The following is a 12,500-nucleotide window of genomic DNA, read 5'->3' as shown; positions in this document are numbered from 1 at the left end:
TTACCTTAAAACCCTAAAATCCCTTAAAACCCTAAAATCCCTTAAAAAACCCTAAAATCCCTTAAAAACCCTAAAATCCCTTAAAAAACCCAAAAAAATCCTTTAAAAAAACTAAAATCCCTTAAAAAACCCTAAAATCCCTTTAAAACCCTAAAAACCCTTAAAATCCCTTAAAAACAACTCACCACCGAGGGACCGGGCGGCCCCCTCTCGCCCGGAGTGCCGTCTCGCCCGGGCAGCCCTGACGTCCCCTTCTCGCCCTTAAGAGCCTAAAACCCCTTTTAAAAACCCTAAGATTTCCCTAAGACCCTTAAAAGCCTTAGAACTCACCCCCGAGGGACCGGGCGGCCCCTCTCGCCCGGAGTGCCGTCTCGCCCGGGCAGCCCTGACGTCCCCTTCTCGCCCTTAAGAGCCTAGGATCCCTTAGAACCTTCCCTTAAGACCCTAAAACCCCTTTAAAAACCCTAAAACCTTCCTTAAGCCCCTTAAAGCCCTTAGAACCTTCCCTTAAGACCCAAAAATCCCTTAGAACCCTAAAACCTTCCCTTAGACCCTTAAAAGCCCTTAGAACTCACCACCGAGGGACCGGGCGGCCCCCTCTCGCCTGGAGTGCCGTCTCGCCCGGGCAGCCCTGACGTCCCCTTCTCGCCCTTAAGAGCCTAGGATCCCTTAGAACCTTCCCTTAAGACCCTAAAATCCCTTAGAACCCTAAAACCTTCCCTTAAGACCCTTAAAAGCCCTTAGAACTCACCACCGAGGGACCGGGCGGCCCCCTCTCGCCTGGAGTGCCGTCTCGCCCGGGCAGCCCTGACGTCCCCTTCTCGCCCTTAAGAGCCTAAAATCCCTTAGAACCTTCCCTTAAGACCTTAAAATCCCTTAGAACCCTAAAACCTTCCCTTAAGACCCTTAAAATCCCTTAGAACCTTCCCCTAAGACCCTAAAATCCCTTAGAACCCTAAAACCTTCCCTTAAGACCCTTAAAAGCCCTTAGAACTCACCACCGAGGGACCGGGCGGCCCCCTCTCGCACGGAGTGCCGTCTCGCCCGGGCAGCCCTGACGTCCCCTTCTCGCCCTTAAGAGCCTAGGATCCCTTAGAACCTTCCCTTAAGACCCTGAAATCCCTTAAAACCCTAAAACCTTCCCTTAAGGCCCTAAAATCCCTTAGAACCTTCCCTTAAGACCCTAAAATCCCTTAGAACCCTAAGACCTTCCCTTAAGACCCTTAAAAGCCCTTAGAACTCACCACCGAGGGACCGGGCGGCCCCCTCTCGCCTGGAGTGCCGTCTCGCCCGGGCAGCCCTGACGTCCCCTTCTCGCCCTGAAGAGCCTAGGATCCCTTAGAACCTTCCCTTAAGACCTTAAAATCCTTAAAACCTAAAACCTTCCTTAAGGCCCTTAAAACCCCTTAAATCCCCACCGGGGACCGGGGGGCCCCCAAAATCCTTAAAAAACCAAAAAACCTTCCTTAAGACCCAAAAAACTTCCCTTTAAGACCCTTAAAAAGCCCTTAAAACTCCCCACCGGGGGACCGGGTGGCCCTAAAACCCTTAAAAACCCTAAACCCCCTTCCCTATGTAGCTATATATCGTCTAAATACAGATTTTCTTTTCTTTTTTTGTCTATCTCTCTCTTTCTCTTTCTCTTTCTCATTACTTACTCTGTTGCACAAAAAACTGCATCCTATCGATCAACTGTTCACAGATTAGCAATTGCTGATTATATTAACTTTATTATAGACACTGGTCTTGTCTTTGACATGATTAGTGATATAAAAGGTGTTTTTTTTACCAGCCAAATGATATTTTTTATATAGTGATAATAGCACAGCCCATCAGGCATGTATATAACAATATAATATATATAATATATAACAATATATACAATATAACAATATCTCTCTCTCTCTCTCTCTCTCTCTCTCTCTCTCTCTCTCTTCTCTTCTCTCTCTCTCTCTCTCTCTCTCTTCCTCTCTCTCTCTCTTTCTCTCTTTGTGCCTCTCTCTGTCTCTTTCTGTTTCTCTCTGTCCCTCTCTCTCTCTCTCCTCTCCCTCTCTTTCTCTCTCTCCCTCTCTCTCTCCCTCCCTCATTCTCTCCCTCTCTCTCTCCCTCCCTCATTCTCTCCCTCCCCCATTCTCCCATTCTCTCCCTCATTCTCTCCCTCACTCTCTCTCTCCCCCATTCTCCCATTGCCTTCCATTCTCTCCCTCATTTTCACTCCCTCCCCCTCTCCCTCCTTCCATTCTCTCCCTCATTCTCTCCCTCCCCCATTCTCCCATTCTCTCCCTCATTCTCTCCCTCACTCTCTCTCCCTTACCGGCGGTCCTGGGTAACCCGGCAGACCTTTCTCTCCCTTGGTCCCCCTGGGGCCTGGCAGACCCCTGTCTCCCTGGGGGCCTCTCTCTCCCTTGGGGCCTGGCTGGCCGGGGATCCCTGGCACGCCTGGCCGACCCTGGGGGTATGGTGAAGGTATGGTGAGGGGGGGTATAGTGTGAGGGGTTATGGTATAGGTATGGTGTGGGTATGGTATGGTGAGGTATGGTGAGGGGTATGGTGTGTGTGAGGGGGGTATGTGAAGGTATGTGAGGGGGGGTATGGTGTGGGTATGGTGAGGGGGTATGGTGTGAGGGGTGAGGGGGTATGGTATGGTGAGGGGGGTATGGTGGGGGTATGGTGTAGGTATGGTGTAGGTATAGTGTGAGGGGTTATGGTGTAGGTATGGTGTGGTGAAGGGGGGTATGAAGCCCTTGTGAGGGGTATGGTGAGGGGGTATGGTGTGGGTATGGTGTGGTGAGGGGGGTTATGGTGTGGGTATGGTGTGTGGTGTGAGGGGTGAGGGGTTATGGTGAAGGGGGGGTGAGGGTATGGTGTGAGGGGTGAGGGGGGTATGGTGTGAGGGGTGAGGGGGGTATGGTGTGAGGGGTTATGGTGAGGGGTTATGGTGTGTGAGTATGAGTGTGGGGTATGGTGTGAGGGGTATGGTGAAGGCTATGGTGAGTGAGTTAGGGTATGAGTGAGGATTATGGTGATGGCATTGTGTAGCTATGGTGAGTATTAGTATGGTATGGGGTATGGTGTGTATGGTGAGCGTATGGTATGCATAATGAGGGTATAGTGAAGATATGGTGAAGATATGGTGAGTATAGTGAGGCTGCAACAAATTACTCATGATCATGATTACGTTTTTTTTTATAATTCAACATTAATTAATATTATTATTTGAATTCAAATGGAAGTGGACTGAAGTTACGATAAAGATTAAAATCATATATAAAATTATTTACAGCAAATTAAATAAACTATATATAATATATATATATTATTATATATAGTATATATATATATAGTATATATATAGATATATATATATTGTGTGTGTGTGTGTGTGTGTGGTGTGTGTGTGTGTCGTGCATATATATATATATATATATATATATATATCATATATAATATATATATATATTTATATATATATATATTATACATTATATGTATATGTATATACATACATACATCTATTATTATATATATATATAATAATATCTATATATTATTATATATATTATATGTGTGTGTAGGTGTGTTGGGGTGTGCGTGTGGTGTGTGTGTGTGTGTGTAGTGTGGGTGTGTGTGTGTGTGGGTTTGTGGTGTGGTGTATGGATATATATATTATATATATATCTATATATATATATATATATAATATATATATATATATATATATACATTAAGCAAAACAGAACAAAAAGTGACATACCACGATGACCTCTGTCGTGCAGTTTCCTCCAGAGAATTCCCTGCAGGGTTTGGCGTCACCCTTCTGACCCTTGTCACCCTTAGGGCCTTGCTTGGCCTCGAAACTCAGTCCCATCTGGCCCTTCTGGCCCTTCTGGCCCTGAGGACCGCGGTCACCCTGTTTTTTTAAGGGAGAAAGGGTGAGTTTAGGTGTGTTTTTTTTTTTAAAGATTAAGGGTGAGTGGTGAAGTTTAAGGGTGTGAGAGAATATCTTAAGGGTGGAGAGGGAAGGGGAGCGGAGGAGAGAGAGACAGAGAGACGAGGAGAGAGCAAGAGAGAGAGAGAGAGGAGAGAGAAGAGAGAGAGAGATGAGAGAGAGAGAAGAGAGAAGGAACGAGAGAGAGAGAGAGATGAAGAGAGAGAGAGGAGGGGGCGGGGGGGGGGAGAGGAGAGAGAGAGAGAGAGGAGATGAGAAGAGGAGAGAGGAGACGAATGGAGAGAGAGAGAGAGAGAGAAGAGAGAGAAAGAGAGAGAGAGAGAGAGAGACAAACGGACAGAGAGAGAGAGAGAGAGAGAGACCAAAGACAGACGACAGACAGACAAACAGAGCAGAGAGAGAGAGCAGAGAAGAGAGATGAGAGGAGGGGAGAGAGAGAGGAGAGAGAGAGAGAGGAGAGAGAGAGAGACCGAGAGAGAGAGAGAGAGACTGAGAGAGAGAGAGGGAGGGAGAGAGAGGGAAAGGAGAGAAGGAAGAGAGATAGATAGATAGATAGAGAGAGAGAAAAAAAAAGACCTTCACCTTTTCTTTGTCTCGAATAAAAAAACAGAGAATTTTGGATTTTTTTTTTTTGGAAAAAAAAAACGATTTTTTTTTTTTGGAAAAAAGAGAGAGAAAAAAAAACATTAAAAAAAACATTTAAAAAACATAAAAAAAACATTAAAAAACATTAAAAAAAACATTTTTAAACATTCAAAAAAACACACAAAAAAAAACATTAAAAAAACACACAACAAAAAAAAAAAACAAAAAAAAAAACATGTAAACATTATTTTTCTTTAAACATTAAAAAAAATATAAACATTCCTTTTCTCTAAACATAAAAAAAAACATTTAAACACACTTTTCTCTAAACATTACAAAAACATTTAAACATTCTTTTTTTTAACATTACAAAAAAAATATTTAAATATTCCTTTTCTCTAAACATTACAAAAAAAAACATTTAAATATTCCTTTTCTCTAAACATTACAAAAAACATTTAAACACACTTTTCTCTAAACATTACAAACCCAGACCCACCTTCGGCCCTGTCTCGCCCCTGAAACCGTCGACGCCTCGAGGCCCTGAGGGTCCGATCGGGCCCTGAAGGCCCTGGCGCCCGTCTCGCCCCGGCTCACCCTTTTCGCCCTTAATCTGACCTAAGGGCACGGACGCCGGCTCGCCCTTCTGCCCCTTGACGCCCTCAGGGCCACGGAATCCCCTGGGGCCCAGCCCGCCGGAGGGACCTGGCAGGCCAGGGGTGCCCTAGGGAGAGGGGGGGGGAGAGAGGGGGATTATGAAAATGTTTTTATTATTATTATCTTTAATATTTTTATTGAATATTTATTAAATATTTTTATTTTTATTATTATTATTATTATTATTGTTACTATTATTTTTTTTTATTATTTACTATTGTTATTATTATTATTATTATTATTGTTATTATTATTATTATCGTTCTTGCTAATATTATTATTATTATCATTATTATTATAATTATCAATAACATCATTATTGATATTATTATTGATATTATTGATTATTGATAATCATTATTGATTATTGATAAAATTATGACCATTATAATTATTGATAATATCATTATGCTTATCAGAATTATTAATATAATTATTATTAATAATATTATCATCATAATTATTATCCTTATTATTATTATTATCATTATCATTTTAAATATTAATATTATTACTATTATTATATTATTAATATTATTATTATATTATTAATATTATTAGTATCATAATTATTTTTATTATTATCATTATTATTAATAATATTATCATAATTATTTTTATCATTATTATTATTTTTCATTTTCATTATTATCATTATTATCATTATAATTATTATTATTATTACAATAATAATAATAATTTTATCACTATTATCATAATCATAATAATAATTATTATAATATTTTGATTTCACTTATAATATATAATTTATATAATTAATTATTTATATATAATAATTAATTATAATATATAATTTATATAATTAACTTTAACTATGATTAAATTTTAATTATAATTAGCTAATGAAAATATATTATTCATTAAAAAAAACATGTTAAGAAAAATGATAATTAAAGAATTAATTGATGATGGGGGGAGATAGGAAGAGAGGAAGATAGAAGAAGGGAGATAGAAGGAAGGAAGAGGGAAAGAGAGAAAAAAAGGAAGGAAGATAGATAGGTAGATAGATAGATAGAGAGAGAAAGAGAAGAATCGAAGGAGAGCGAGAGAGAGGAGATGAGCAAGAGCGGAGAGAGGGCGAAGACGAGGGAGAGAGAGATGACCCACATATATACATCTAGATATATATATATATAATATTATATATATATATATATATTATATATATATATATATCGGTCTATCTCTCTTCTCTCTCATCTCTCTTCTCTCTCTCCTCCCATTCTCCATCATATATATAGTATTATAGTATATATATAATCATATATATATATAATATATATTATATAATATATACTATTTATATATAATATCATATATATATATATATAGATTTTATAAATATATTATATATTATATATATACACATAATTACAAAAAAAAAAAAAAAAACATATAATATATATATATGTGGTAGTTATATTATAATATATATATATTATATACTCTATTCTATACTATATATTTATATTTAAATATATATATAAATATAACTATATATATATATATAATTGGAGAACAGTTAGAGAGGAGAAGAGAGAATGATGAGCCTGAGACGAGACGAGGAAGAGAGGAGAGAGGAGGAGACGATGAGAGGAGAGAGAATAGGAGAGAATCCGGACCCAGAAGGAGGAGAGCGAGAAAGAAAGATGAGAAAAGAGAAAGAGAGGGAAAGAGAGAGAGAGAGAGAAGAGTGATGAGTCGGAGAGAGTGTGCGAGGACGAGAGTAGAGGAGAGAATTTAGAAAGAGGAAAGATGAGGGAAAGAGAGAGAGAAGGATGGAGGATGAGCTTTGAAGATGGAGAGAGCATGAGAGAGAGAGAAAGGAAAGAAAGGAGTGAAGACGATTGCGAGAGAAAGAAGAGAAACAAGACGAGAAAGAGAGAGAGAAAGAGATGAGAGAAAGAGAAGAGAGAGGAAGATTGAGAGAAGAGAAAGAGAGGGAAAGATAGAGAAAGAAAAAGAGAGAAAGATAAAGAAAGAGAGAAAGAGAGAAAGATAAAGAAAGAGAGAGACAGACTGACAGACAGACAGAAAGGAAAACAGGGGAGAGGAGAGGGGAAAATTAGGGGAAAATAAGGGAAAAATAAGAGAAAAATAGGGAAAAATTAGGGAAAATTAGGGGAAAATTAGGGGAAAAAAGAGAAAATTAGGGAGAAATAGGGGAAAATTGGGGGCAAATTAGGGTCAAATTCAGGCCTCACATCCGTGCCGTTGCATCCGTCGAGGCCCGCGGGCCCTGGGGGCCCTGGCAGCCCTGGAATCCCTGGGATGCCGTTGATGCCCGGAAAGCCGTTCAGACCCATCTTGCCCTGCGGGACGAAATTGGAGTCAGAAAATTGGGGAAATTTGAGTTGGAATTTGGGGAAATTGGGATTGGGAATTGAGGAAATTGGGGATTGAAATTGGGGGGCGAAATTGGCTTGAGAAAATTGGGGAAATTGGGGGAATAGGGGGGCGAAATTGGGGGGATTGGGATTGGAAATAGGGGGGCGAAATTGGGGTTGAAAATTGGGGGAATTGGGGTTGGAGATTGGGGAAATTTGAGTTGGAATTTGGGGAAATTGGGGATGGAAACTGGGGAAATTGGGGTTGGAAACTGGGGGAATTGGGGTTCGAAATTGAGAAAATTGGGGAATTGGATTTTTTTTAATTGGTGAAATTGGGAAAATTGGGGGAAATTGGGGTTGGAAATTGGCTTCGGAAAATTGGGAATCTGAAATTATGGCTTTAGAAAATTGGGGAAATTGGGGTTCAAAATTGGGAATCTGAAATTATGGCTTTAGAAAAATTGGGGAAAATGGGGTTCAAAATTGGGGGGGGAAAAACAAAAAAAAAAGTTAGAAAATTGCTTTAGAAAATTGGGAAACTGAAAATGGGGATTCAAATTGGGAAAGCTGAAAATTGGGGTTGGGTTGGGATTAACATCTGAGGTGGAAATTTGGAATAAAAATCGGCGGGTCCGAAATTGGGAAGCTGAAAATGGTGGTCGGAAATTGTGTAGTAAATTCTCTGTTCCTAAGGTATACCTTAAATATTTACCTTTAAAGATACCTTAAAAAATTCTCCCTTAAGGTTACCATTAAAAAACCCTCCCGTCTCAACATACCTTTTAAAATTTCCCCGTAAAGATACCCTATACAATATTTCCCTTAACATACTTAAGATCTTCCCTTAAAGGTTACCCTTAAAATATTTACCCTTAAAGATACCTTAAAAAATCTCTCCCTTAAAGGTTACCCTTAAAAATCCTCTTCATTAAAGATACCTTAAAAAATATTTCTCCATTAAGGCTACCCTTAAAAAAATTTTCTCTTAAAGATACCTTTAAAAATCTCGAATATATATATATATATATAATCTGAAATTAGATTAAATATTAAGAAAAAAAATAAAATTAGATTAAATATTAAAAAAAAAAATCTACGTTACTCACCCTATCGCCCTTAAAAACCCTTAAAAACCCTTAAAACTCACCCTATCACCCTTACAAACCCTTAAAAACTAACCCTATCGCCCTTAAAAACCCTTAAAAACTCACCCTATCGCCCTTGGGTCCCGTCGGCCCCTGAGGGCCCGGCGAGCCCTTCTGGCCCTTAGGTCCGATCAGGCCCTCCATCCCGGGGAAGCCTTGCTGGCCCTTCTCGCCCTGAGGCCCTGGGGCTCCGGGGACGCCCTGGGGGGGGGGGGGGGGAGGAGATTAATTAGGGAGGAAAGATTAAATAGAATTAAATAAGAATTAAATAGAATTAAATAAGAATTAAATAGAATTAAATAAGAATTAAATAGAATTAGATTGAATTAATTAAATTGAATAAAAAAAATTAAGACGTATATATATATATATTTTTTTATTTATTTAATTAGAATAATTATTATTATTTAATTAGGTTACGATATATAAAAATTATATATATTTAGTATATATATATTTTGTATATATTTAATATATATAATTACATATATTATATATATATATTTAATTAGGTTAAAATATATCAAAATTAATTTTATTTTATTTGAAAAAAATTATATATATTAAGTACTGAGTTTATATATATATATATTTAATTTTTTAGAGGGAAGCATAGAGATTAATTATAATAATGGAGGAAAAATAGATTAAAATTAGATAAATATAAATAAAATTAATTAATTAAAAATAATTAATTAATTAGATAAATATCAATAAAATTAGATAAATATATTATATATATATTTATATAATTTATTAATTAAATTTATATAATTTGTTTATTAAATTTATATAATTTATTTATTAAATTTCTATATATTGAATTTATATAAATTAAGATTTTTTTCTGTCGATAATTGATTAGAATTAAATAAATAGGTAATCAGATAATTAAATAATATCTAATTGATGAAATTAATTACATTTAAAAGCAATTTACATTTAAAAGCAAAAACAAATATGCAAATTTTAAAATTTCTTGTGATTTACTAAAGATATTTTTAAAAATTTTCTCGTATTTGCTGTAGAAAATTAAATAAATAATTAAATAAAAAAAAATTAAATTTCATCATTGTAGCTAAATAAAAAAATAAATAAAATTGTAGATTTTCATCGTTAAATTATATAAAATTATTATAAAATTATTATAAAATTATATAAAATTATATAAAATTATTATATTAAATCCTATTTAATTGATTAAATAATAAGAATAAGAATTAATAAAAATAAGAATAAGAATTAAATAAGATTTAATTTAGAATAAAAGAGAAGCACAAAATAATAATTTCTAAAAATTATATTTTTATATATGAATAAAATGAAGAAATAATAAAAAAAAATCAATGAATTAAGGGAAAAGAAATTGAATAAATAATAATTAAATAAATGAATAAGAAAATAGATAATATTATTATTTAATTAAATCATATCTAATTGATTGAATAACGTCAGATTTAATTTACAATAAAAGAGAAACAAGAAAAAGAAATTAATTAATTAATTAATTAAAATCAATTAATTTAATCAATTAATTAATTAAAAATTAATTTATAATTATTTAGAAATTAATAATTAATCAAAAATTTATAATTAATTAAAAATTAAGAAATTAATTATTGAAATTCAATCAATGATAAAAAGAAAAAAAAAAAAACGCTCACCCTGGAGCCTTTCTCGCCGATACAAGTGCAATTGCTGCAATCTCTGCCGCTGCAATTCTGCCGCGGTCGAGGCTGGGGTCGAGCGGGCCGAGCGCCGACCTGAGGCTGGGACGAGCTGCCCCCTCCGTAGGACCCCGCGTAGCCTCCTTCCGCGCCTCCGTAGCCTCCTTCCGCGTAGCCTCCGTCCGCGCCTCCGTAGGACCCTTCTGCGCCTCCGTAGCCTCCGTCCGCGCCCCCGTAGGACCCCGCGTAGCCTCCGTCCGCGCCTCCCGACGCACTGCCGTAGCTGTAGGAGCTCTCGTACGAGCTCTCGTAGGATCCTGAGCCTCCGTAGCTGCCTCCAGAGCTATAAGAACCGTCCCCAGCACCTCCGTAGCCTCCTCCGGTGCCTCCAGAGCTGTAGGAACCGTCCCCAGCGCCTCCGTAGCCTCCTCCGGCGCCTCCGTACTCTCGGCGACTCCCTGCCACTCCGCCTTGGTATCCTGATCTGGATGACTCGAAGGAGCTGGAGCTGGAGGTGTAGACCGTGCCCGTGCCGTAGCCCCGGTCTCTGGAGGAGTAGCGCCGGTTCTCCCCGTCGTAGGACGAGGAATCAAATAGGGCAAATTCAGGGCCTCACATCCGTGCCGTTGCATCCGTCGAGGCCCGCGGGCCCTGGGGGCCCTGGCAGCCCTGGAATCCCTGGGATGCCGTTGATGCCCGGAAAGCCGTTCAGACCCATCTTGCCCTGCGGGACGAAATTGGAGTCAGAAAATTCGGGAAATTGGGGTTGGAAATTGGGGGAATTGGGGGGCGAAATTGGGGAAATAGGGGGGCGAAATTGGGGAAATTGGGGGGCGAAATTGGCTTTAGAAAATTGGGAAAATTGGATTCAGAAAATTGGGAAATAGGGGGGGGGATTGGGGGGCGAAATTGGGGAAATTGGATTAAGAAAATTTGGCTTTAGAAAATTGGGAAAATTGGATTCAAAATTGGGGAAATGGGTTTCAAAATTTGGGGAAACTGACTTCGGAAAACTGGGGAAATTGGCTTCAGAAAATTTGAGAAATTGGCTTCAGAAAATTTGAGAAATTGGGAAAATTGGTGTTCGAGATTAGCTTTAGAAAATTGGGTAAATTGGGGTTCAAAATTGGGAAGTTGAAAATTTGGCTTTAGAAAATTGGGAAGCTGAAAATTGGGGGGGGGGGATTAACACTGAGGTTGGAAATTTGGAATAAAAATCGGGGGTCGAAAATTGGGAAGCTGAAAAATTGGCGGTCGGAAATTGGGTAAATTCTCTGTCCTAAAGGTTACCCTAAAAATATTTACCCTTAAAGATTCCTTTAAAAAATCTCTCCCTTAAACATACCTTAAAAATCTCTCCCTTAAGGTTACCCTTAAAAATCTCTCCCTTAAGGTTACCCTTAAAAATCTCTCCCTTAAGGTTACCCTTAAAAATCTCTCCCTTAAGGTTACCCTTAAAAATCTCTCCCTTAAGGTTACCCTTAAAAAACTCTCCCTTAAAGTTACCCTTAAAAATCTCTCCCTTAAGGTTACCCTTAAAAAATCTCTCCCTTAAGGTTACCCTTAAAAATCTCTCCCTTAAGGTTACCCTTAAAAATCTCTCCCTTAAACATACCTTAAAATCTCATCCCTTAAGGTTACCCTTAAAAATCTCTCCCTTAAGGTTACCCTTAAAAATCTCTCCCTTAAAGATACCTTAAAAAATCTCTCCCTTAAGGTTACCCTTAAAAATCTCTCCCTTAAGGTTACCCTTAAAAATCTCTCCCTTAAGGTTACCCTTAAAAATCTCTCCCTTAAGGTTACCCTTAAAAATCTCTCCCTTAAGGTTACCCTTAAAAATCTCTCCCTTAAAGATACCCTTAAAAAATCTCTCCCTTAAGGTTACCCTTAAAAATCTCTCCCTTAAGGTTACCCTTAAAAATCTCTCCCTTAAAGATACCTTAAAAAATATTTCTCCATTAAGGCTACCCTTAAAAAAATTCTCTCTTAAAGATACCTTAAAAAATCTCGAAAAATATTAAGGACATTTATATATATATATATATATATATATATATATATATATATATATATATATATTATATATAATCTGAAATTAGATTAAATATTAAGAAAAAAATAAAATTAGATTAAATATTAAAAAAAA

General features: G+C 37.3%; 1 protein-coding gene across 1 annotated transcript in view; it reads right to left on the bottom strand.

Annotated features, from left to right (window-relative positions):
* Nucleotides 1-11,078, bottom strand: part of LOC119570639 (collagen alpha-2(IV) chain-like) — a gene marked incomplete at both ends in the record, with an annotated part of 41,544 nt that extends 30,466 nt beyond the window's left edge. The window contains 8 exon segments of the mRNA XM_037918294.1: nucleotides 186-269; nucleotides 2,300-2,449; nucleotides 3,755-3,910; nucleotides 5,034-5,258; nucleotides 7,417-7,524; nucleotides 8,754-8,888; nucleotides 10,352-10,939; nucleotides 10,971-11,078. Coding sequence (XP_037774222.1) covers nucleotides 186-269; nucleotides 2,300-2,449; nucleotides 3,755-3,910; nucleotides 5,034-5,258; nucleotides 7,417-7,524; nucleotides 8,754-8,888; nucleotides 10,352-10,939; nucleotides 10,971-11,078 — 1,554 coding nt within the window.
* Nucleotides 11,079-12,500: the final 1,422 nt, after the last annotated feature.

The sequence above is a fragment of the Penaeus monodon genome, unplaced genomic scaffold (genome assembly GCF_015228065.2).
Source record: "Penaeus monodon isolate SGIC_2016 unplaced genomic scaffold, NSTDA_Pmon_1 PmonScaffold_340, whole genome shotgun sequence".
Classification (NCBI taxonomy): Eukaryota; Metazoa; Arthropoda; class Malacostraca; order Decapoda; family Penaeidae; genus Penaeus; species Penaeus monodon.
This window is presented reverse-complemented; position numbering and strand designations above follow the sequence as displayed.